This window comes from Zeugodacus cucurbitae, chromosome 2 (assembly GCF_028554725.1).
Source record: "Zeugodacus cucurbitae isolate PBARC_wt_2022May chromosome 2, idZeuCucr1.2, whole genome shotgun sequence".
Lineage (NCBI taxonomy): Eukaryota > Metazoa > Arthropoda > Insecta > Diptera > Tephritidae > Zeugodacus > Zeugodacus cucurbitae.
Window position 1 is genome coordinate 53,439,293 of NC_071667.1, and position 24,862 is coordinate 53,464,154.

At 35.5% G+C, this 24,862-nt stretch overlaps 1 protein-coding gene across 10 annotated transcripts in view; it reads right to left on the reverse strand.

Annotated features, from left to right (window-relative positions):
• LOC105213533 (band 4.1-like protein 4A) overlaps positions 1 to 24,862 on the reverse strand; it is a 209,642-nt gene that overhangs the window by 27,174 nt on the left and 157,606 nt on the right. For 7 of the 10 annotated variants that reach the window (XM_054226156.1, XM_011186422.3, XM_054226145.1 and 4 more), the window contains 4 exons: positions 24,607 to 24,651; positions 23,645 to 23,758; positions 21,942 to 22,088; positions 20,335 to 21,814 (listed from right to left, as the gene is read on the reverse strand). In XM_054226156.1, the coding sequence (XP_054082131.1) occupies positions 20,335 to 21,814; positions 21,942 to 22,088; positions 23,645 to 23,758; positions 24,607 to 24,651 (1,786 nt within the window). The remainder of the gene's footprint in view (positions 1 to 20,334; positions 21,815 to 21,941; positions 22,089 to 23,644; positions 23,759 to 24,606; positions 24,652 to 24,862) is intronic. The other 3 variants (XM_054226161.1, XM_054226184.1, XM_054226174.1) reach the window with 2 other exon arrangements.

Consider the following 24,862-nt stretch of genomic DNA (forward strand, 5'->3'; position numbering starts at 1 on the left):
TGGCCGGTCCTTTAATTCATTTTTGATACTAAGCATGTTGAGCAATTTAATTGCTCATACGCACTGTTGACCCGCCCAATTTGCGCACGCAACGCACACCACACTATTGATGGCGCATACCAAAAAACACAATCATGCGCTTCACTTAGTTAATTGCGTAATTATTATAATAATTTAGAGACGAAATTTAGCGAATATTATTAAAAGCAAACAACTGCACAAACTTGTTTATATATTTTATTGCTGAATTTTAAAGCCACTGTGTAGCCATATGGTGCCGCTGGTGTGTGTGTAGCAGTAAACATGTTAGCATTTATGTGTTTATGTAATTGTGGCACGCATTTAGTGACTTTGAGCGACACTTTATTCCAATTCAATGCATTTTAATATAAATTATGCGGCCGCAGGGCTCAAAAACTATTTACATTAAACGGAAATTTATGTGTTAATAATAAATCAAGTGGATAATGTCACAACCGGATGCTGGCTGATGAAGTGTAGAAATGCTAATTAATGACATTTGACAAGCGACTAATGCAAATGTGTTGGCTGATTAAGTGCGAAATAAATGCTTGTGTAATTTAAAAGTAATTAAAGCAATTAATTTTTAATTTAATTTGGCAAAAAGTGCACACAAGTGTTTAGAGTTGAGTAAGTTGTTTAATTGAATTGAAATTCTATGCAAAATACCATTTAATGGGGCATTTTATGTAATTTAATGGCCATTTAGCAGTACAATTTATTGTAAATATAATATAGTTTATATTCCGATTGGTTCGTGGAAGAAATGTAGTTTTTATTGTGACTTGTGAAATCATTATTTATTATACGCTGATACTACCCGCATTAGTGACGTCACTAATATATAATTTTACATTTGGTGTAATCTTAACATGTTTCAATGGTGGTTGATAGATTTGCAAGCATATACTTTGCTTATAAAAGCAGCACGAGGGTTAAAAAATATCTTCCACTTAACCTGAGATATTGTTCGTGAAGTGTAAGTTACTGTAGAACTTCCTCGAAATTTTAGAGCACAAATAACAATTAAATTGGGTGGGCAAGAGTTGTTAAATTTTCTAACTTTACCCTTATTTGTGTTTCTAAAATAAGCAAATATGTGTGAGTGAGTCTTAGTCTTCATCCAGGAAACAGTTGGAAAGCTATTGACGAAATAAATTAATATTTTCAAGGCAAGCACTACTACTCTCTCTCGCAAAAGTTTATTCTGTGCGGCTCAAGTCCACTTATGAATTTACGAAGGATTCTTCTTCATATAAGGCTTCAAATATCGTTCTTTGTAAAGATAAAGAGATTCTCGATCCAGTCATATCGCTGGGATCTCATTTTCGTTTGTGAAAGGTTAATTTCAAAGCTTTTTGCACGTCTAATTAAAAAACTAAAAACAGACTAAAAACAAGGGTACTTTTATATGTTTTTTTAATATAAACAATCATATATTTCATTTAAACAATTCAACGTATCAAAGATATATGTTTAAATAGTATTTTGTGAAAGATTTGTTTAAAAATTCCGAAAACTCAGCCATTAGAGCCTCATCTCTCATGACGTCCCAAAAAAAAAGATGGGTGGAACTTCCAAAGGATATATCTCTTAGGATATTACTCGGATTGATTTGATATTTTTGGATAATATTGGATTCGCAAGTATCGCTTTTTTGTCTTTTCAAATTCGCTGCTATGTATAAAGAGCTACTGCGCTCGTATCTGGCAATACTATACTTCTTTGAAAGGTCTTGACATAACCTAAAAAACGACGCTAGGCATGATTAGTTTGGATATTGCGTTCAACAGTTATAGGCGTGTAAACATGGAGTTCACTAACGCCGAAATTCGAGCTATTTTAAAGTTTTCCTTCGTTAAAGGCAAATCCACTAGATAAACGACACCATGGATAAGCCACCCAGCGGAAGACCTGTGGCGACGAATACCGATCAAATCATGGAAAACATCGAGTTAGACCGGCATGTGGCATCTCGTGACATCGCCCAGGAGATGGGAGTTAGTCACCAAACCATTTTAAACTATCTGGAGAAGACTGGATACACAAAAAAGCTTGATGTTTGGGTGCCGCATGATTTGACGCAAAAAAGCCTTCTGGACCGAATCAACGCCTGCGATATGCTGCTGAACCGGAACGAACTCGACGAATTTTTGAAGCGGGTGGTGACTGGCGACGCGAAATGGATCACATACGACAATATCAAGCGAAAACGGTCATGGTCGAAGACCGGTGCATCGTCCCAAACAGTGGCTAAGTCGGGATTGACGGCCAGAAGGTTTTGCTGTGTGTTTGGTGGGATTGCAAGGGAGCTGCTCCCATACGGCCAGACGCTTTATTCTACCATCTACTGCGTACAACTGGGCCGCTTGAAGCAGGCGGACATAGCGCCAAGTGATTACCTCCCGCTCCTGTCCATGGCGAACAATAGTGCCCAATAGACGTTCATAATTCTAGGGTCCTTTGCAGAAGGCTGCTGCTGATCTCAGAAAGATATTTCTTTGTGAAATCTGGGACAAACGGATTTATATTCACTAAACCTATGATCAATTAATAGTGATGTCAAATGGCAACAATAAAATCGCATAAACTCCAAAATCACACCAAATATCAGGTGGTTTTCGGGAACTGAGTAAAGTAAAAATGTATTGCTTTCTCTCTTAAGATATGAAAAAAGTAACTGAACATATGTGAGTTACAGAAAATGAGTACCTGATAAGATAGAACAATGAGATGTTGGAGATTACCGAGAGTACATATAGGGAAGGAGAAATGCTTACTCATAGTTGTGAAGAATGATTTGACTGCATTCCAAAGCTGTTTAAAAAACCATTATATATATTATGAAGCGGCGAGGAGACTCTATGCAGTGAACTCTGCAAAAACCTTCAGACGATTATTGCAATGGTCAATTAGAATTGTGATTTAAATGCATCACCTAAGATAATTTTAATACCATACATTTGAAATTTTATCTGAAAAATAATAGCACAAAAATTGCTCTGGAATAATTTAATTTAATTCCAAAAGAGCTGCACTAGAGTTGATGCACCAGTCAATAAAGTGGATTGCAATTCAGGTGAGCGCAGTACCTAAAGTAATATTGGAATTAAAGCACTGCACGCTGCAGTTCGGCGATATCACATAAAATGGCGAACACTCTGCAAATATCGTTAATATTAGCAATTCTTGCTTTGATCCATGTAAACTCGGTTGAAATGGCAATTTCAACAGAGAATATTACAAACAACGAACTACAATATTACCAAGACTTTCTAACGGCAATAAACGAGGAGGAAAACTTTGAGAGCTGCTTGCTCTATGGTGAGCCAAAGAAGAGCGTTGCACTTCGCTTTATGCTACGAGCTATTACGGAGCACTTTACGAAACCCGTTATAATACGAAATGTCAATAAACCCAACCAAGAAATTACAAACATGTTCAATAAAGATATGCTCATCATTGCACAGTTCGGGGATTTCGAAAAGATACTGCCGTCGCTCGCCACTATACTCGAACGCATGCGACAGAAGCGCTTAATACTGATCAGCGATGAGCGAATAACGCAAAAATTAGCCACACAGTACTTGATGCATATTTTCCATCATTGCGAAGAGGAAAAATTACTCAATGTTGTAGTGATCTTTGAAGATTTTCCAGAAACGAAAGTGTTTTACAGTTACAGTCTTTTCCCGAGCTTCAAGTTGGAAACGAAAACTTTCGGCGCTAACGATGTGGCGGTGTTTCCACGACGCATGCAAGATCTACAGGGCCTCGGCATACGCACCGTACCGGATCAAATATTTCCATGGTCATTCACCTACAAGCTGCACGGTCGTATGCAGATTGGTGGCTATGCGCAAAAACTTTTGATGGCGTATGCAAAGTACAAAAATGCCACACTTACTTATCCAATACCGGTAATACCGAATGACCCCACCATTGCGGGCAAAATAGGCGAACTGGTGCGCAGCAATAAGCTCGATATACCGATGAGTCGTAAGTTCTTTGATATTGCAGTAGATTTCGAAGAGGCGTCGCAACCTTACGGTATCAGCGGCTTGTATATTATGGCGCCGGTTACGTGGTATCATTCCTTCTTGAGTTTTACCAACATCCATAGTGATTGGCGAGATCTAACATCTTCGCTGCTCGGTACCTGCTTGTCAATTACGCTCTTCTATTTCGGCCGACGTCTGCAGTATATGCGCGCGAGACGACCATTTCACAAAAATTTTTACGCCGCACTGCTCGAACCCAACTATTTGTCGGCGAACTTTGGCGTAGTACAAGCGCAGCACTTGGAAAACTTGGTGACATTACGTTTGATAACTTGCGTATCGGCCGTCGGCGTTGTATGCCTTGGCACACAGTTCGCGGCCAAACTAAATGCGTTCCTGACTAAGCCTGTAATGGTGCACAGTCCGCAGAGTTGGCATGACTTGGATGCATATGGTTACAAAGTGCTTTTCTCCAATCATTTCTACGCTTTTGTGCACTCTTGGTGTGGTGAGACCTGCGCGAACATTGAACACTCGCTAGAGATTGCCGAATCAGCGGAGATTGTGCGCCAGCTGCAACTAGGCTTCAACACCAGCTATGCCTATCCCATCGACCTATTCACCTGGCACTTCATTCAGCTGCGAATGCACAAGCTAAAGCAACCGATTTTTCGTCTGACGGATATCTGCCTGAAGCAGCAGATGTTCCATTGCTTTTTTCTGCAACGGAATTCAATCTTCAAGGAGTCTCTGGATTTGTTTCTTACGCGCATTGTCGATCATGGTTTGCAAAAATATTGGATTGGCGCTACCTATGCGGAGTCGGTGCGCTATGGTATAATACAGAATTTTACATATCCGAAAGATGTTCTCGAACACCCGCTTGATATGACATATATTTCGTTCGTGTGGCCGCTGTTCGGCTTTGCTTGGCCGCTGGCTACGTGCATATTTGTAATTGAGGTGGTTAGTGTGCACTGGTGGCCGAAGAAACGTTAATAAACATTTCGAAAAAATGTTATTTTATGCTTTAAGTGATCCCTTAAATTGGCTCCCTTAAAGAGTTCTTAAAAGTGATGTGATTGTAGTGGTCTGTAATCTGATCTGGTCTAATAATCTGGTGTGAGGTTCCATAATTCATGTGTTTATGAAGTAAAAGCGGTTTATAAGAGGAAACTAGAAAAATAATTATCATAGCTATAGAAGAGGAGAAAGAAAATTCAGCTCAATATTGCAGCAAAAAATATAAAAAATAATTTTTGTAATATTTATTCACCTCAAATAATATTTTAAAATAAAAATTAGCATTCAGCCGAAAATTATGCTACATTTTATGAAAACTCAACACATGCCTCGGACGCTTAAATGTATGCTTTAAAACATATTCACAATAATTTTGCGCTTTCAACACATAAAAACTATGTGGAAAAATATTTATGCTGCTCATAAATGTTTATCGTTTTTACAAAGCAATTTTAATTTCACACCATTTTCACACATTTGCACCAGTTCAAAGTGCAATTAACTGTCACATACTTTCTGTGTGGAAAAAATTGTGTTTTGCAACGACAAATACGCAGTACACACACAAATAAATAAAATAAATGCAAATAAACTATTTGCTGGCAATATTGAAAATAAATATAAATATTTTTTCATTAACTGCACCAACCACTGACGAAGGCAAAAATCATATTTATTAAATAATTACATGATTTTTTCGCCATAATCATTTGGCACTGAGTGCACATAGAGCAATAAAGCAGAAAGTGTTGATAACAATTATTGAAATAAAATGAAAATAAATTGCATAAAAATGTTTGAACATTTTTGTGAAACAGCTGGAAGTAGTTATGAGGCGAAGTCACAAGATTTTATTACAAAAAAATATGAAAATGTTATTTTAATTTATATAATTTTTAGCAAATACATATTGAATCTTTTTTTGCTATATATATATATATTAAGCCACAGGTATTTTTGATTATGTATTAGATGACGTTTCTGAAATGCTAACAGTAGTTCTAGATGTTAACTCATTTCCACTAGATCACAAACCATATCGCTCTGAACAATAAACTATTTACATTCGACAACAAAAACTACGCCTATTCTGTGGTTTTAGAAAGAGGTGAGATAGCCAATCATAGAAAACTACAGATGTTGAAAATTAAAGTGTACGACGGTGATCTCTAAACTATATCCCGCCTTACTGAAAGCATTCGTATCGAAATCGTCCCTATATTAAACTAAACTCTATAGATGCTCGGCTAATAATGGCGCCCACTTGGTTGTGATGATGAAATTGTATTGAATACAAAATTTACTTCTATAGCAAAAAAGAGTCGGCAGATTTTTGCGACTCGTACCAGAGTCATAGAGTAGTTCATGACTAGTAGGCTTGACTACTGGATAAGTCTATATGCATTTTTATTTAAAGGCGAATAAGTAATTATTGCCGACAAAGCCATTGTGAATAATTTGAATGTGATGATTAAAAAGTTTGTCTTGCGGGCGCGCACTGACAATTAAAAGATTTTCGCCTATTACATACATACAGTATATTGATATACACGATTTATATATTTATATATGTATACAACTTTTATGACAATTATGCTTTGTTAATCAAAATTATGTATGTATGTATGGGCATCACATATTTACTTTGTCGGATTGTATTTCGCTATCAAATGATATCACATCAAAGCGTTAATATTATTTGTTATTCATTAAACTTTTGCATTCTTTAGTCAACTGTTTGTATTTGCCAGTAAAACAGTTAAGCATTCACACATAGTAATTTTTGTTCTTTTGTACTCATGTGTGCAATGCCTCTTTTTGAATATTTCTGCGCGTTACTTTGCTTACAATTTGTTGTTGTTAGTTGCTTTATTTAATTTTAATTTTAATTAAGTTTATGCTTTATGTATTCAATATCCTTTGTAAATATAAATAAATGTTTGTTTAAAGAGTGTCAATGATCGAGCGAAAGAACGGAAGTGTGGCAAACAATGGGTTCTACAAGTTCTGCGCTGTCTGCTAATGTTTGATGGATGATATGGGTTTTACACTCAGAATTTCGACATTGATAGGTGGTGTCTAACTTGTGGGTCTGTAAAAATTTACTCCAATTTTAAAATTATCGATATATTTTTCATTTTGTGTTTTTTGACTGTTGTGAGTATTGAGGGCTAACTGAAAACTAAAGCAAACTTCACAATTTAATCGACAATATCTCGATTTCGTTAATGTAATACTAGACGAGAGTCTACTCCATTACTTTGAAGTGATGAACAAACGCTCAAAGCAGGACGGGAATGATAAGCGACTTGTAGAGCTTGATTTTGGTTCGTCGAGAGAGGACTTTACTGTTCAATTGCCTACTCAGTCCAAAGTAGCACCTGTTGGCAAGAGTTATTCTGCGCTGGATTTCGAGGCTGACATTGTTCGTGTTGTTGATGCTGGTTTCCAGGTATACGAAATTATCTACGACCTCGAAGTTATGACTGTCAACAGTGACGTGGGAGCCAAGACGCGAATGCGCCGACTGTTTGCTTGATGACAGGAGATATTTCGTCTTGTCCTCATTCACCTCCAGACCCATTCGCTTCGCCTCCTTATCCATGCGGAAAAAAGCAGAACAAACGGCGCGGTTGTTGCTTCCGATGATATCAATATCATCGGCGTACGCCAGGAGCTGTACACTCTTGTAGAAGATTGTACCTTCTCGGTTTAGCTCTGCAGCTCTTATAATTTTTTCCAGCATCAGGTTAAAGAAGTCGCACGATAGTGAGTCACCTTGTCTGAAACCTCGTTTGGTATCGAACGGCTCGGAGAGGTCCTTCCCAATCATGACGGAGCTTTTGGTGTTGCTCAACGTCAACTTACACAGCCGTATTAGTTTTGCGGGGATACCAAATTCAGACATCGCGGCATAAAGGCAGCTCCTTTTCGTGCTGTCGAAAGCAGCTTTAAAATCGACAAAAAGGTGGTGTGTGTCGATCCTCTTTTCACGGGTCTTCTCCAAGATTTGGCGCATGGTGAATATCTGGTCAGTTGTCGATTTTCCAGGTCTAAAGCCACACTGATAAGGTCCAATCAGTTTGTTGACGGTGGGCTTTAGTCTTTCACACAGTACGCTCGATAGAACCTTGTATGCGATATTTAGGAGGCTGATCCCACGGTAATTGGCGCAGATTGTGGGATCTCCCTTTTTATGGATTGGGCAGAGCACACTGAGATTCCAATCGTCAGACATGCTTTCTTCCGACCATATTCTGCAAAGAAGCTGATGCATGCACCTTATCAGTTCTTCGCCGCCGTATTTGAATAGTTCTGCCGGTAATCTATCGGCCCCCGCTGCTTTGTTGTTCTTCAAGCGGGTAATTGCTATTCGAATTTCTTCATGGTCGGGTAATGGAACATCTGTTCCATCGTCATCGATTGGGGGATCGGGTTCGCCATCTCCTGGTGTTGTACTCTCACTGCCATTCAGCAGGTCGGAGAAGTGTTCCCTCCATAATCCCAGTATGCCCTGGACATCGGTTACCAGATTACCACCTTGGTCTCTACATGAGGATGCTCCGGTCTTGAAACCTTCGTTAAGTCGCTTCATTTTTTCAACAAATTTTCCAGCATTCCCTCTGTCTGCCAGCTTCTCAAGTTCTTCGTACTCACGCATTTCGGCCTCTTTCTTTTTTTGTCTGCAGATGCGTCTCGCTTCCCTCTTCAGCCCTATTAGGAGTTCAAAATCCTTCTTTAATATTTTATGAATGTGTATATAAAGTCTATTTTCGAAGAAGAAAGTAGGAGGTTTCAAAATTCCTTCAAAAATTTCAAAACGATCCGAGTAAAAATCTAAGAGATAAAGCTTTTGCACGTTCCGCCCATCAGGTCACGTCAGTCTTAATTCAAAACTTTGAACACGTTTATCTAAAAACTACTATTTTTTCTATGCAATATATGATGAAAATTCGATCAAAAAAATATGTTTTTATTCAAATTCTGGCAAAAATTCAAATTTTTATATTTTTCTTTTTCCTTCATTTTTAAATAAAAATTCCACAAAATACTCTTGAATTATGCACCTTTGATATGTTGAATTGTTTAATTGAAATATATGATTGTATATTTTAAATAAAATTGTAAAAATATCATTGTTTTCAACCTCTGAAACCCGCCTGACTAATACCTAGCCTTTCGGATATTTTTAAAATATATGTATTTTGGAATAATGTTGTCACTTCTCAAAGAGAGTAAAAATTAATTAACAATGAAAAATGTGTGTAAAATATAATTTCCTCAGTAACTTTAATACTTTAAGTAACCTGAGTGACTTTACATCAATAATATTTTGGTATAGGGTTACCATCTATCAAAAGGATAAAGTCAAAAGGGCTAAAAATACTTTATAGAAACACTCATTCTCGAAATTTTGCAAATGAAAAATTTAAACTTAAATTCCTTCCATTGAAATTAATATTGAAAATTCCAAAGTATTGTAGTCTTCAAAATTTACTATTTATATGTCCAATAGTAAATGAATAAATAAGATCTTTAGTGCTGGATTTCATTTATGAATATCTCTCCTAAAGTTTTTAATCCCTAAATATCATTTGAAAAAAAAAACAGTTACATTCTGCTCTTTTTACTTTAGACAACCTTCTGTTTTACGATATTTTACAATTTTTTTTTTATATTTTTCAAATTTATTTTGCTTTGTAAATTTCTGTCAGTTTTTATACTTTTGAAAGTGAAACTTTTGTACAGGTAAGTTTCGTTGCAGTGCCAGGAAATTTGCAAATTTTCAAATCGATAAAAGTAAAAGGCCTCAGGAACTATTTCTATGTCATTTAGTACACACACATATATGAATTTACACATGAGGCTTTTGAATATTTGTTAATAGTTAGTTGAATTTCGCCTAAGGAAAATGGGTTACACACACACAAGCTTACAAGCTTCGTACCAGATATTTTAATTTTACACATTCAATATTTGACCCCCTACAAATCTATGGAATTGAGCAGCAAATGGGAAATAGTAATTTGCAAATAGAATTCGGTATAAGGTCTATGATATTGAATCGTTTATTGTGTGGTTTACTATATAACATGCATTTGCAGCTAAATCAAAAGAAGGCAATCGCAAACAAGCTTCCTCTGGCCCACTTTTGGCAATATTACTTAAGGAAACCATAAGAAGACACAATCAATTTATGACTTCATTTATGAGTGTGTATGCGATTGTCTGTGGGTGTAGGCGGCTTTGTCTTTACTACTACATACATAATCACATATATATTCATACAGTTATGTGCATGACAGCAGGCTTTTAGGCCAAATCGCTTTGCTTGTCAAAGCGCCTACATTTCACTCACACACAGACTTTCTTTCGCTCCGCCTCAGATCATTTGAATACGAGCAGACAGACAGCATTTGCCGAAATTCCAAAACATTTTCATTTGTTGCAATAAATTACTCATATTTTTGGCTTTTGGTATTTTCCCCATACTCATCTTTGTTATTGAAAGGACTTTATGGCGTGAAAGGCTGTCTGCAAGCGCTTACTTTGTGTGCCAAATTGCCAAAATGCCGGGGTGTTGAGTGCGTGTTGCTGCTTTGCGCCCGCTCAATGAGAGTGTGAGTTGCAGTTGTTGTTGTAGTTGTAACACAAAGCAGTGTCGGCACAAAAACGCCAAAGCGAAGTGCGCTGGCAAACTCTATCGCGAGCTTTTATGGAGCAGATATATTTCGACTTGCACACACACGCGCACGTATTTCCATATATATGAGAGCAATTTAAATATTTTCATTTTTATATTCATATTTGTACTGTGTTTTTGTTGTTTTTATTGTTGCTTTCATCTATTGCTATTGCATTTGGTAACATGCTGTGCCAAATATTTTGCTTTATATTTATGTTTTGATGAATATTTTCGTCGATCATATATTTAAATTAAGCGTGTGGGCAGAAAAATGGGCGGCAGCGGAGCGCAGTTATTACATGAATGCGTGTGGTTGCACAAAATTCGAAAACTGAGGGAGGAAAGTAATGTCTCTTTGTGCATAACTAATAGGATTGTTGGTAATTTTGTGGAGATTTCTAGTTGAAAAATTGTACAAAACTTAAATGTGTTAAATGCTGGTGTAATATTTTGTGCGATTAAAAAAAATATATATGTATACATTATCAATTTTGATTTTTGAATATTTTTTCTAAATTTGTTTTGTTGTGTTGTTTTAAGTACAGTTGAACTTCTATAACTTATAACTTCTCCATAATTCCAGTTTTTGTATTGTATTGTTGTATTGCATTTGATCACCAGATTAATCGAAATTAAAATTTTTTAATTTTTACCTATACTTGAATCCAGTAATATTTGAAATCGAGATTTGATAATGATTTCCTTATTACACAAGCCCATGATGTTATTGAGTTTTTATGTTTTTTAAACATAATTCAAAGCAAAGCATGGACAGCCGAATAAGAGTTGGTATTTATTTGAAAATGGGAAATATTTGTCTACAAATGTCTTATGTAAAACTCTATGGTCTGCATATAACTAAATATGTATAAAATAAAATCATCTGTCAATTAGTGCATATCTTTACACGATTTTTATTCAATAAGACATCAAATGACATCATATGATAATGAATCACTAAAATTTTGAAGTGGCGACTACAAGAAAATATCTCAAATATAAAATGTTGCAGCATTCAATATATATTTTCTAGTAATTTCGAATATTAAAACTGAGCTTACATCATGTAATAATGTGATATTTTTATCATATGATACTGCATCACATGATCTTATATCATATGAATCTTTTATCACACGATATTAAACAACTTGTATATCAAAACAAATAATAAAAAAAATTAACAACAAAAGCAGTTCCTTCTCAGCCTGCATTAATAACTTGTAAACATTTAATTTATACTCAGTGCGACACTGCATCACATCTTAGTATATATTTACGAGATACATGTTATATCAAATCATAAGAAAGAAATGCATGATTTATTGCAATTAAAATTATTATTAATTTCATTTTAATCCGCTTTTACTTGCATTTTTAGTATTTAGTATGAATTCATCTTGTGATATTTATGTCACGTGACAGTATATCATATGATGTAATGCTCTGTTTTGTCGCTTTAATGAAGCTTTTATCGCTATGAAATGAAACTTAAAAGCTTCTTATTGCAGCTAATAAAAGAAAATACTTCCTATCTTGCTGTTCAAGTTCGGAAGAGATCAGCTCAATATATGGCTTTCCAAAATACAATATGTTAAATAGAATAGAACCTAGGAGCTAAACCGAGAACATCATATGATTTTTTGAATTTTTGTGTAAAATTTGGTGGTGTTCTGTCAGGTTAAAGTGCTTTTAGCTTATAAATATTTGTTTTCTGGATTTTTAAGACACCTAGTTAGCTCGTGGAAAATTAATAAATTTTTGATGATTCAAATTTATTACAAGCCGCTAAAGTTCTTTGGAAAATAAGATTTTTAATGTTATACTAATATTCTCAAAATTCCTTAAGTAATTGTGAAGAGTTAAATCACAGTTTTTGCCTCAAATTTCGTCTTGGCGTCGAAAAACCAAACTTTTGTTAACAAATTCTCGAACTCATCGAGCCACCCTCGTGTATTTATATTTTCTTTCTCTTTTTAATTCCTTTTGTTGAATTCGTATTTCGTATTTTAGTTTAAATTACATTTAATTTACGCGTTAGCGAATTCAAAGGAAAAACTTTGGTTATTTGCTGATGTTGCAATTTCATTACCGTGATACTGGAAGGTAGGTAAATCACGTGCATTGTAAAAGCTTTTACAAAATTCCATTAACTACTTTTGCCGAATGCAATGTATCTAAAAGCGTTGAAATTACGTTTGCTGCGTAATTTATAAAATGCTTTCAAAATGTAGACATTTCAATGCACATACAAGCGTACATGTGTGTAAATGTAAATACCTATAGATATACATATGAGTATAACAATATATATGCGCGTGCCTGATAGCATTATTAGTACTACTCATTTAAGTATGGAGCTACAACAACACACATATGTATGTATTTATGTTTGCTTGTAAATAAATATTTGCATTGAAAAGTCTACAAATTGCAGAGTACATGTGCTCGCAGCAACACACACACTCCAAACCGTTAGTTGTATGCCGAAAATGTGGCAAGTATGGCATGACCAGAGGCTGCAGTTAATTTGCTACATGTTGCATGGGGCCGTCAAATTACACATCAGTGAGCGTCATGAGGGGCAATAACAACATCAACAGCAGCAACAGGAGCAGTAGACTGCAAATGCGGATATTTACGGATATTTAATGTGAACAAAGCCGCTCTCAGACGCCGAAATCCATACTCACTCCTACATATACACACGCTTATTACCACACAAATGAGTGTGAGCAACTGCCAAAGCCTTTTGAAAGCTTGACGTGTGCACTGCACGGCATAAATTTGTATGTGTGCGATGCATATATGTATGTGTGTGTGTGTGCACTTTGTTGCTTAAGTTGACTGAGTACATGGATAAGTTTGATTATTTAGCTCACTTACTTGGCGTAAAGCACTTACAATCACACAACATGCATGCATTCACTTACGAGCCAGCGCAGCTAAGTGTGAGTGTGACCATGTATACACGTATGTGTGTGGGTTTGTGCCACCGCAGCATTCAAATCAAATTTGAGATTTTCACTTTGTGCCGTTGATGTCTGCTTGACGCCTTTTGTGTTGCTGCTATTTGGGCAACACGTCCTATGCATACACACACCCAAATACTCACATCTAAAAACACGCATATTTACTCTCCTGTAGGGCGGCGTGCTTCATAATTTGTTGCCGAGGTTGAGTTGTATTTGCTTGTGTGTGAGTTTACTATTTGTTTAGTATACATTACATTGTCTGTGTATATATTGTTTGTTTGTATATATTATATTTGGCTTGTATTGTACTCAAACTTTTGTGTACCGCACACACAATGAAGCAAGGAATTTAATTAACTTGAATTTATTTTCGGTTGCGCCAAAATATTCACCAAGTTGCATGTAACTTATATTTTTATGCACTTATGTAAACATATATATTTGATATATAAATTTCCCAAAAAGGATGTTCATCCTGCCGAAAAGTGAACGTGTATGTGTTGGTGAGCGCTTGTAATTATAAATATGCTTTTATTTATGTCTATATTTACTTTCATGTAGACTATGAGATTTCTTATCGTCATCCAATTAACGGTAAATATGATTTATTTGCTCATGATCTGCATTGTCCGACTGTTATTTATGAGTAATATAAGGATTTCGATTAATTTTAATATTTTGTTATATCAAAGAAAAATTTAGGTTTATTCATATTATTTGTTTACAAAAATTATTTTTCCATTTTTTCCAGTTTTATTGGAGAGATCTTGGATCAATACAACAAATAAATATTTCTATTGTTACACTGTTTTTGTTGTTCCTTTTTGAAACAAAATTTGTATTGAATAATAATTCTGGATAATTTTCAAGAATTCTCGATCTTCGCAATATTCAAAGGGGAACAAAAATATTTGTCTTGACTGCTTCTGATCTAATATTCGCTATCCAGTAAAGTATTTAGAATTAGTTTTATGTAGCTCAGATTTTTTCTAACCTCACAATAATAATTTGCACAAATTCATATTTCTTATCATAAATCAAAGAATTAATAGATCTTCAGTCGTCAATGCAAAAATTTAAAAATTTGTATGAGGTTTTTCTTTAAGTACTTCGGGGAGCTTTTCTTGTCATTTTCTACTCTTGTCTTTGTTTACACTGATAATAATTTATATTTGAAATGAAAATAAAATTTGTGGAATTAGTCCCAAATTGTCAATAATTCTTAGTTTCCTCCAATGCATTATTTTTACTAACATATTAACTCATCTATACTTTAACTATAGTTAAAATTATAATAATATATTTCTACTAAACAAATTGATTGAATTTCGAGCTTGATTTTGTTATAACCGGTACAAAAATACGAAAGAACGGGTGTATATAGATAATCCTTCTTAGTAGCTATGTAAATTCATCTTTACTCCGAAATGTAGGCAACAGTTTATTTGATGATAATTTTCTAAATCAAACCTTTTTTCTCAGAGTTAGCAAATTTATATTTTCGAATGAGGCGTCGCCAAAGAACTGTTTGCAATCGAGGTATTATTAATAGATTTTATGTATGGTTTAGTTCTTAGTGGTTCATGTTGCTCCCAACTTACTACAACTATAGTTTCGAGCCCTCTGAGCCATTTGTGTTCATAAAGAAAGATTCGCTGAATACACTAATAGTCATATGGGTCGAGATATTCGATATAATAGATGTATAGAAACTTTAATACAAAAATATCGTCTATCAATTTATTCGAAAGTATGTCTTCCAAACAAAAGTATAGAATAATAAATGAAAATTGTATCTAATTTATTTAATAATTTCTTCATTTAAATAAAATATTTTCTCCGATTTCAAGTTCTCCTATCATATATGCCGATATCCACATTTTAATTCCGAATTACTTTTAATTGCTAAAACTGATCACAAGCCAATTGCGTCACTGACGAAACTACACCAACAAAACTAAAAGCAATATACTTGATTACATAAATATACCAACAACAGTCGAACTTGTACTTTACTAGTGTACAGCAAGAACGTTAATTTCCAATCGATTTCCCTTAGGATAAAGCAAATATTACAAATAGGCAATTTCTATGCAAGTAAATAACAATTAAAAGTGATTTTGTCAGTCATTAGTTGGGGCTAATCTTGGCCCCAAATGAATTCCATTCGCTCACAGCTCAAAATACTTCGAAAACTCGAAAGTCATCAAGAATTGCCTTGATTTGCAAAATTACAATTCTCAGCAGAATTTCAAGACAAATACGTCGACAAGCCGACAATCAAACAGATTCACACACACATACACAACTTGCTGAAACTTTATCCTGCAACCGAGTGTGCTGCTTTGGGGGGACGGGCAATATAAACTTTTCTCAAGTTGTCGAAAATTAGAAGCACATCTTAATTATTGGCCAAAGCCCAAATAGCTCGCTACACACAACTCATTCGCATTTCAACGCTTCGTTTATTTGCTTTTGTAGCCGAACCTTGCTGGTGTAGTAGTGCTTAATCGCAAATTCTAAGGTCATCTACGCCTAAAAACAATTTCCGTTTTTTATTTGCTGCGTTCGCAATAAAACAATATTAGCCAGAAAGAAGCCAAAACAAGCAAAGCGGTAGTGAACCTTGCCAGGCAGAAATAGTCAACAAGACATTGTTGAGAAGGATAAAGAGATATATATGTATATCGGAATATATCTCTGTAGAAATAACATTTATATACGGTTCTACTTATATGAATTTCCTGGAAAGATATTTGTGATACTCAAAATCATTTATCACGTCCTAAGTATTAAATTTTCGCCACTTCGAGCTTTATTGTGTCATAAGCCATGAAGTATTACAATATGAAAAAATTGTTTAGCTGTACTACTCCAGATTTCTCGTTTAGCTTTGCTCCCAAATGTAGGCAACATTTTATTTTATGATATTTTTCGAAGTTCGAACGAATATAGAGAATAAGGTTTTTAATTTTTAGGTCATTAATTTTAACTGGTGAGGATATGGATGAGTCAAAATAAGATTTTATGAACAAAATTTTCCTTACAATGAACAACCTTATTTTATGACCACGAAAATGTCGTGTAAAAACAAAAAGTGAAAGAAGTAGGCTACAAAATCTCAAATCGCATGTAACAATTTCCTGAATCAATTATATTTACTTTAAATCAATTTCCAAAAAATATTATAAAATCTACTTCTATTAAATAATATCAATTTCCATCAGGGCTTGCACTACTGCCAACGCTTGCATGCATGTACATTACACTAATCTTGGCATGAAGGCAGGCAAGTCTTCGGCATAATTTTCCAATAAAAATAAATTGTGCGAAATGTTTTTCGTTAAGTTGGGTTCATCATCCGCCAGCGGCGCGGAGCCGGTACACGACGGCAAAGCAAAGTGTAATCGACAGCAAAAGTAGCTAGTAAAAGTGCCATTGCAAACACAAAATCTCTGTGCGAAGCAGCTGACTGAAGTGGCTGGCTGGTCGCCGGCAGCAAATTGTAAGCGCAAATGTTGACCCCGCCCGACCAGCTCAGAGGAGGCAAGCAAATCAAAAATTATGACAAACAAAAATCGTCCTCACTTCGGGCGGAAGTCAATAAATTTGCTGGTTTAATGGTAGCAGCGCCATGCACACACACACACACAAGTTAGGAGCACACATGGAGGCACAAGAGGGCACATATATATGTATGTGTGAGGGTGTATACGTTGTTGTTATGAGGCGTGTCCACATGTGTGCGTGCTAAACTGCCGCCGGGTCACACTTACAACCATATAGACAAACTTTTATATATATGTATACATGGCCATAATATATATTTGCCCATGTCCTGCTGTGGGAAAACATGCCAAATCATGTTGACTGTTTATGGTATGTAGCCTAAAAGTATGCTTATCATTTTCATTTTATTTGTGTTGTTTTGATGTTTGTGCACAAATGTTCTTCTGCTGTTAGACAATAAAATATCGGATTAATAAAATTGGTAAATAATAAATACCATATTAAAGGACTTATTGAAGTTTGAGTGATCAGAGGAAATTGTTATTTTTTTTTGTATGCTATCTTTTACGACTGTGCGATAAGGCCAGTAAAGTGCGCGACATATTTTTTATTGCTCACATTAAAGAAAATATGGATTTTTACTGGTGTTGTAGTTAAGATATGGATATTCTTCGGCAACATTTCAAGCGATTTCATAAACAAGTACTGTTTAGAAAACTGTTAGAAGAACATATATGTATATCTATATGTGAAGGGGGATAGTTAAGTAAGTGGAGCATAAATTGAGCAAATGGCGCACTAGTGCGATTAGTAATGCTGAAGGGAGTAAACAAGATTAAAATAGCAGACAAAATAAAATCGGTTTCTTAAAACTCTGAATAATATCAGAAAAAATATGTCGATTATTATTTTTAAACTTTACGAATAAAGAAATTAAAATTTTTATATATATGTATATATTTATCTTAACTTGAAAGAAACTTACTTTAATAAGCATACTCAAAATATAGGCTTAGTTCAGATTTTTGATAAAGATTGTCTTTGGAGAAAAATGAAAAGCATTTTCAGCTAAAAAGGAAGGAATGACGTGTTAAATTTAATTCAATTTAAAGCTTTACCTATGTCAATACAAAATTTTATTCTCAAGCAATTATGCTACACGGAGACACGGTGAGATTTTCAATTGGATTTACTTCCAGTTATTAATTTTTCCAAAGTCTAATAAAAAATTGTATATTAAAAGCTTTTGTAAAGACATCCTAAGCCTTATTTTTTGTACTGAATCTCACAGAGAAATCTTACATACACGACCGCACAGCACCTCAATAAAGGAATGTGACAAAGCGCGTTACAAAATATAAAATAATTTAAAACCAGTTTTTGTTTCGTCTTACAAAAAAAAATTATTGAAATCGAAATCCAAAGTTTTAAAGTAAGATTTCAAAGATTATATAATTCAGAGTTACCAAACTTATGGAAAGCCAATATTTGGCTAATAATTCTTTTAATGGATCATTTATGAAAGCAATACACAAGTAGTTTATTATAATCTACTTAGATCCACTTGAGACTCTTTTCTATATAATCTTATATTTTTCTATACATAAAACTTGATCTCACGATCATTAAGGAACCAATTGATTGGTGTTCATACTAATATATAATTTCATGTTAATGAAATTGTTACGAAACTATAAAGTCAAATACTTAAAGTCAAATTGACCGAACGAATGCATTGGAATTCCTTAGAGAATGCATACTTTTTACTCGTGTTTAAAGTTTTTTGGTAGAACATTTCATTGTGTTTATAAACTACGGAATAATCTTTGGAACATTGTTAATGAATCATAATGAAATCATAATTGTCACAACCACCATGATCAAAAACTATCGTGTAAAAAATCATTTCAATCGAGATTATAACATTAAATTTTTTTAAAGTAAAAATAAATGATTTCACGTCAATGACCTGAGTCTTGTGACAGATATCAAGGTCATATTTTTATGATTATCAAACTCTTCTGCTCAAAAATTATGAGGGAACCGCAAAAATGTTCAAAGGCCAGATCCTTTGGAGCTTTCATTTACCTTCTTACACTTTTAAATATTGAAAGAACTTAGCTACGAGATACTTATATTTAGTTTATGTCTTCAAAATATTTTATTGTGTGTAAAACTGCATCACAGCGTAATGTAACTGTTTTTGGTAAAGACTCTAGGTTATGAATAGAAGCCAACTATAGAAAGTTATGAGCTCTGTGAAAATCGAGAAGGAACTCGCTAACTCGTTAGAAATGAAAAAGGATTTGCTTAGTATACTAATTCAACTATGAAAATCTCAAAGGAAATATTTCTTCGTGAGTTGGTACTCTAATTACGAAAAAAAAAATTTCAGTTGTCTTTCGATCACAGCGCTGTCTATCGAAAGCGTATTTTTAAAACTGTGAATACTGATTCAAAATCTCATTGGTTCGTAGATTCAAGATTTTATAAAATCAGATATGTATGTAGGTTTATAATACAATACATGTAATACAATAATTTATGACGTTTTGCATGCACTTGAAATTATATAATTAGAACTTAAAAACAGTAGCTTAAAAATATTTTTATAAAATAATTATGCTTAAAGTTTAAAATTATAAGAAAATAAATTAAAATTTGCTAAGATAAACAAATTAAATAACACAACAAGGCAACGAAATGTTAACAACTCAAACAAAACGAAGACTGCAAGCAAACAAAGAAATGCCTTTAAGAACAACCCCACACACGCGCCACATATAAACACGTACGAATTTGTGTTGGCAGCACACCATTATAGGACTATGTAATATATAAGTATTATTGACTTCATTGGAGGAGCGCGTGCGGGTGTGTTCCAGGGCCAAAGAGGCAAACAACTAAACAAAAGGTGCGACGCAAAGAAACAACAAAAAACATAAAACACACGAAACAAACAAAAATCTGGTAATAAGAACACAAATAACACAACGTGCAACGTGCCGGTCATGCCACATATAACGCCACATGCCACATGCTGCATGCAAAAGCCGCTTTCAATTTCCAATAGGATTTTGCGTTTTGATGAGCCTCATTTTCGGCCAACTTTACTTACAGTTTGTGGTTGCTGTTGCACTGATGTGGACGCTGACGACGTGGTGGCATGTTGCAGGAATACTAAGGGGCCGACAACACCACCGCCACCACCAGCACCGACCGCGGCATTGTTTGCGGTCTTGTGCAGCGAAGATTTCGGTTGTTGCACAATGGGCGGCTTACCGTTGTCGAACTGGTAGTAGAGCACATCGGTGGCCGGTGTGGCGCCACCATAAAGCATAGCGCTCTCCACACCGCCCGCACCGCTGCTGCTACCGCCGAACGCCGATTTGTAAAGCGTTTGCTGCGGTGGTGGCGGATCGGCGGTTTGAGCGCCCGAAATGTGATAAGCTGACATTTGTTGGTGCATCTCCGGTGGCGCGTGTTGTTGCTGCTGCTGCGACGGCTGTGGCTGTTGAGCCTGCCCTGTGCCACGTAGAAAATCGGGCATTTGCGGCATTTTATAGTTGTAAATGTAGGGACGCTCGTACTCGGCCGTGGCGCTACCGGCGCCGTGATGTATGTAGGAGAGAAAGAGATCGGACTTGGCGGGATGTAGACGCCCGTCGAAGCCACCCATGCCGGAGGTGTGTACGGGCGCCGGTGTGTGATAGTAGCTGGATGCGGGCAGCTGACCGGTGAGTAGCTGCGTTTTGGTGATGGCCTGTCCGGAAAGTCGTCTTGTCGGCACGCCAATGTCTGACTTGGCATCGCGCTTCTTGATGTGTACACCGGCGACCGACGGCGGACCCTGATAGTAGTACGGTGCTGCAGGCGTATTCGGCCATTCGACGAAACTATCCATGCGATTGGTGCTAGAACTTAAATGACTACTACCACAACCATAAGCATTATCACCACCACCACCAACACTACCAAGAGCACCTATAATATTACCGCTACTACCGTTACCACCACTGCCGTTAGGACCGTTGCCGGCTGACGCACCAGTCGATTTGCCAAAAACATTATTCAAACTGAATTTGTATTGATTATTCTCGAATGTGGTGTAGTTCAGTAGACGATTGCCAACACCACTGTTGTTGTTGTTGGTGTTGTTGCTGTGATTGTTGGTTGCATTGATGTTTGCGCTTGAGTGTGTGGCTTTGGAAGCGCGTTTCTCATTAGCGTTAGTAAGGTTAGTGGCCGAATGATGGGCGGAAGCAAGGGACGTGGGACCGTGGGAGTTGGATGTTGATGAGGTGTGTATGGGCGCCAACGATTTACCCATTTGATGGTTAGAGTTGGGGTTATTGTAAATGGGTTTCGTTTGAGATGGCTGTTGTTGTTGGTGTTGGCGTTGTGCAAAGCATGAAGTTTGGCGTGGCGTTGCCTGTTGTTGTTGTTGGTGTTGCATTTGCTGATTACTCACAGTTTGTTGCATTAAGCTGTTGTAAGTGGAGGTGCCACCTCCTCCGCCGCCGCCAATGGACTTGCAATGACTGCCGCTGGAGGCGCCCGAAGATTTATTAGTACCATAGCGTGTGCTATCGCTAGATCTAGATTTGAAGAAAAATAACAACAATATATGCAAAAAGTTGGCAACAGCACAGCAAGTGAGACACATTAGGGGGAGCCCAATGCCCTTTTACTGTTTAGGAATATATAAAATGTTGAGGTACTCACCGTTCGGAGGAATATGCATAGTCTTGATCGGCACCGAGCCCGGAATCGGTGTGTTCATGTGACACACGCAACGCTGAGTTCTCTAGTGGGCTGAGATTAGAGCCTGTCGGTGAGATGAAGTCGCCCATACTCATGCTGGACATCATTCTGTAAACATTTATAGTTTTATTAAAGGCATAAAAATTAGGTGATTCACGAAGTTTATGGATATGTATGGATATAGGTCTAATCTTATTTTAGAAGTCGCCAGTGTGGTCAAGGATCGCAAAAAAATTTACAAAAAAGCTACACAGATTTTCTATTTGTTCTATATATTCATATCGCAGAAAATCGCATATTAGATGGGATCGTAAATATAATTTATATTCTTCAAGAAGTAAAATACACCAGATATAAGACTCGAGGATTTTAAGCAAACTCAAACCGTTTCTTTTGAGTGAGAGGATCCAAAAGATCCAAGAGTATCCCACCATGTAATGTTTTAGTTTCTTCGAAAGGCATTATACTTCGGGGAGGGGGACAATAAAAATGTGTAGAAAAACAAGTAAGGAAGGGCTAGGTTCGGTTGTAACCAACATTTTATACTCTCGTAATTTATTAATTTAATTTTACTAATATAACACACACTTTGACTCACATATTCGTCATATATATTACATAGAGTCCATTGAAAGTTTGAAAACCCTAATATTAGTTATATGGGAGCTAGGTGAAGTTATGACTCGATTTCACTCATTTTTGGCACGGACACATACATATTATTAGAATATTATAATACAAATATTCGCTCTGAATTTCTTTCTGAGAGACTTACTTATATTTTAGTTAAAAAATGTATTAGAAGCCCTGAGGTCCTCGTGTTCGATATATGGGACCTTAAAAATTAATCGGCGATTTTTGAAAGGGCGATGTCACACTATAAATGCAGTATATGTGCAAAGTTCTGTTCCGATATCTTCTCTAGGGCTTACTTTATATACTGCAAAGATTGACACAGATTGACTTCGAAGGTCCGGTATATAGGTAGTAGGCGTAAGAAGTAGGCCGATTTTGCCTATTTTCATAACATATCATTGAGATGCCAGGAAAATATTACGATTCAAATATCATTGAAATTGGTCGAGTAGTTTCGGAGATATGTTTTTTACCCATAAGTGGGCGGAGACAAGCCCATTTAAAATTGTGAATATGCGTATAGGTAGGCGTGGTTATAATCCGATTTCCTCCATTTTTGGACTGTATAATGTAGTGCCGACAAGAAATGGCTGTAGAGTTGGTTGATATAGTTTTAGTAATTTTAGAGATATGTACAAAAACTGAGTAGGTGGGGCCAAGCCCGATTCCGAAAAAAAAATACATCCAAATATGCCTCTTCATAGTGTGATTCATTGTACCAAATTTCATTTCTGGGTTAGTTATGACAGTTAATTAAGAGAGTGAAAAAACTTCTGAACTCGAACCGTATATCTAATTAGAAAATCTAAATCGGCTATGGCTTTAAACTTTTGTAAAAGTCAATTTAGTTGGTAAGAAGAGAAAGAACCAATATTATAAAGAAACATACACATAATTCTGCGATGCCTTCTTGACCACAATCTTACGCTTCTATAGAAAATGTTACAGTTTCTTGGCTCTTTCCTGAACTTGTGGGGTCAATTGTTCGATAAGTTCTGTGACATTTTCTTTAATTTCTTGTCTATTACCTTACTAAACCGCTATTGCGTTCACATTCTCTCGAGGAAATTGTACTGGCGGAGCGTATGGATCCATTTCGACCACTTGTAGTATCAGTCACATTCGAACTTTGGAAATACAATCTGCGAAGAAAGCAAAGTAAGATAAATATTAATTTAAAGGTCTTCTACAAGGGTCATAAGGTGTTACCGAGTTATATTTTCAATATCAAGAATATTATTATTGTTAAATTTTGTACATATAAATCATATGTCATTTATAATCAAGACTTTTTTGAAAAGTTTTGAGAAAACGACGGTCAGTCTTGCTTCTATCCTAATTGACATATATTTATAAATCTTAGTATTGTAAAATTTCCTTACCGCAACCTAATTTCCCTACAAATCTGATTTCTATCTGCTTAGAGACAGATAGTCTATATTTACCATAAGGTAGATACTGCTATTCGATTTTTAAGGAATAGAGAATCTGATAACTTATAAATAATTTATAATCTGTTCTTCTGTTACAGGAAAGATACCTATATAAATAAACTGCTATATTTTCAAACACTTAATTTAATATCTGTTCAAATCATTAAGGATCAGAATGAAATAAATGAAATTTCGTCCGTGAGATCGCAACTATTCATTGAATGTCGTGATTCTGTCGAGTTCATAATATGTGACTCAACGAATTTCCTACCACTTTTTCCGACTCACCTGTTGTACTAGTAAATATCGATCGAGCACGGTTTTTAACATACAGTGAGGCCAGTAAACACACTTCTCTTACGTTAATCACGCGTGAGTATAAGTAAACTTTATGAGAATTCAAATTATCGAGAACTAATATAATGAAGACAGTTTCTATTTGACATCCCCCCTACTGATTTTTTTTAATTTTTGTATATTCCAATGTTATATTTTTATTAATTTCTTAAATATAAAATTTTCTTAAAATTAAACACAACTTTCATTGAACAGCTCACCTGATACGATCATTGTTGAGATTTGGTTGACCCGATTCACATTTTCTAAGGAAATGAATTTATTAAAATCAGCACTATGTTGGAAAATAATAACTAACCCTAACCTAAGACTATATTCATTTGGAGTTATTATATATTGTTATATTATTTTTATTTTATAATAGCTTTATTTATATATTATTTCATATGTTCCGGATAAAATAGTATTAAATTTCGCCAAGTGCTGAGCTTTGAGCTTTCGAAAGTCACATTGACA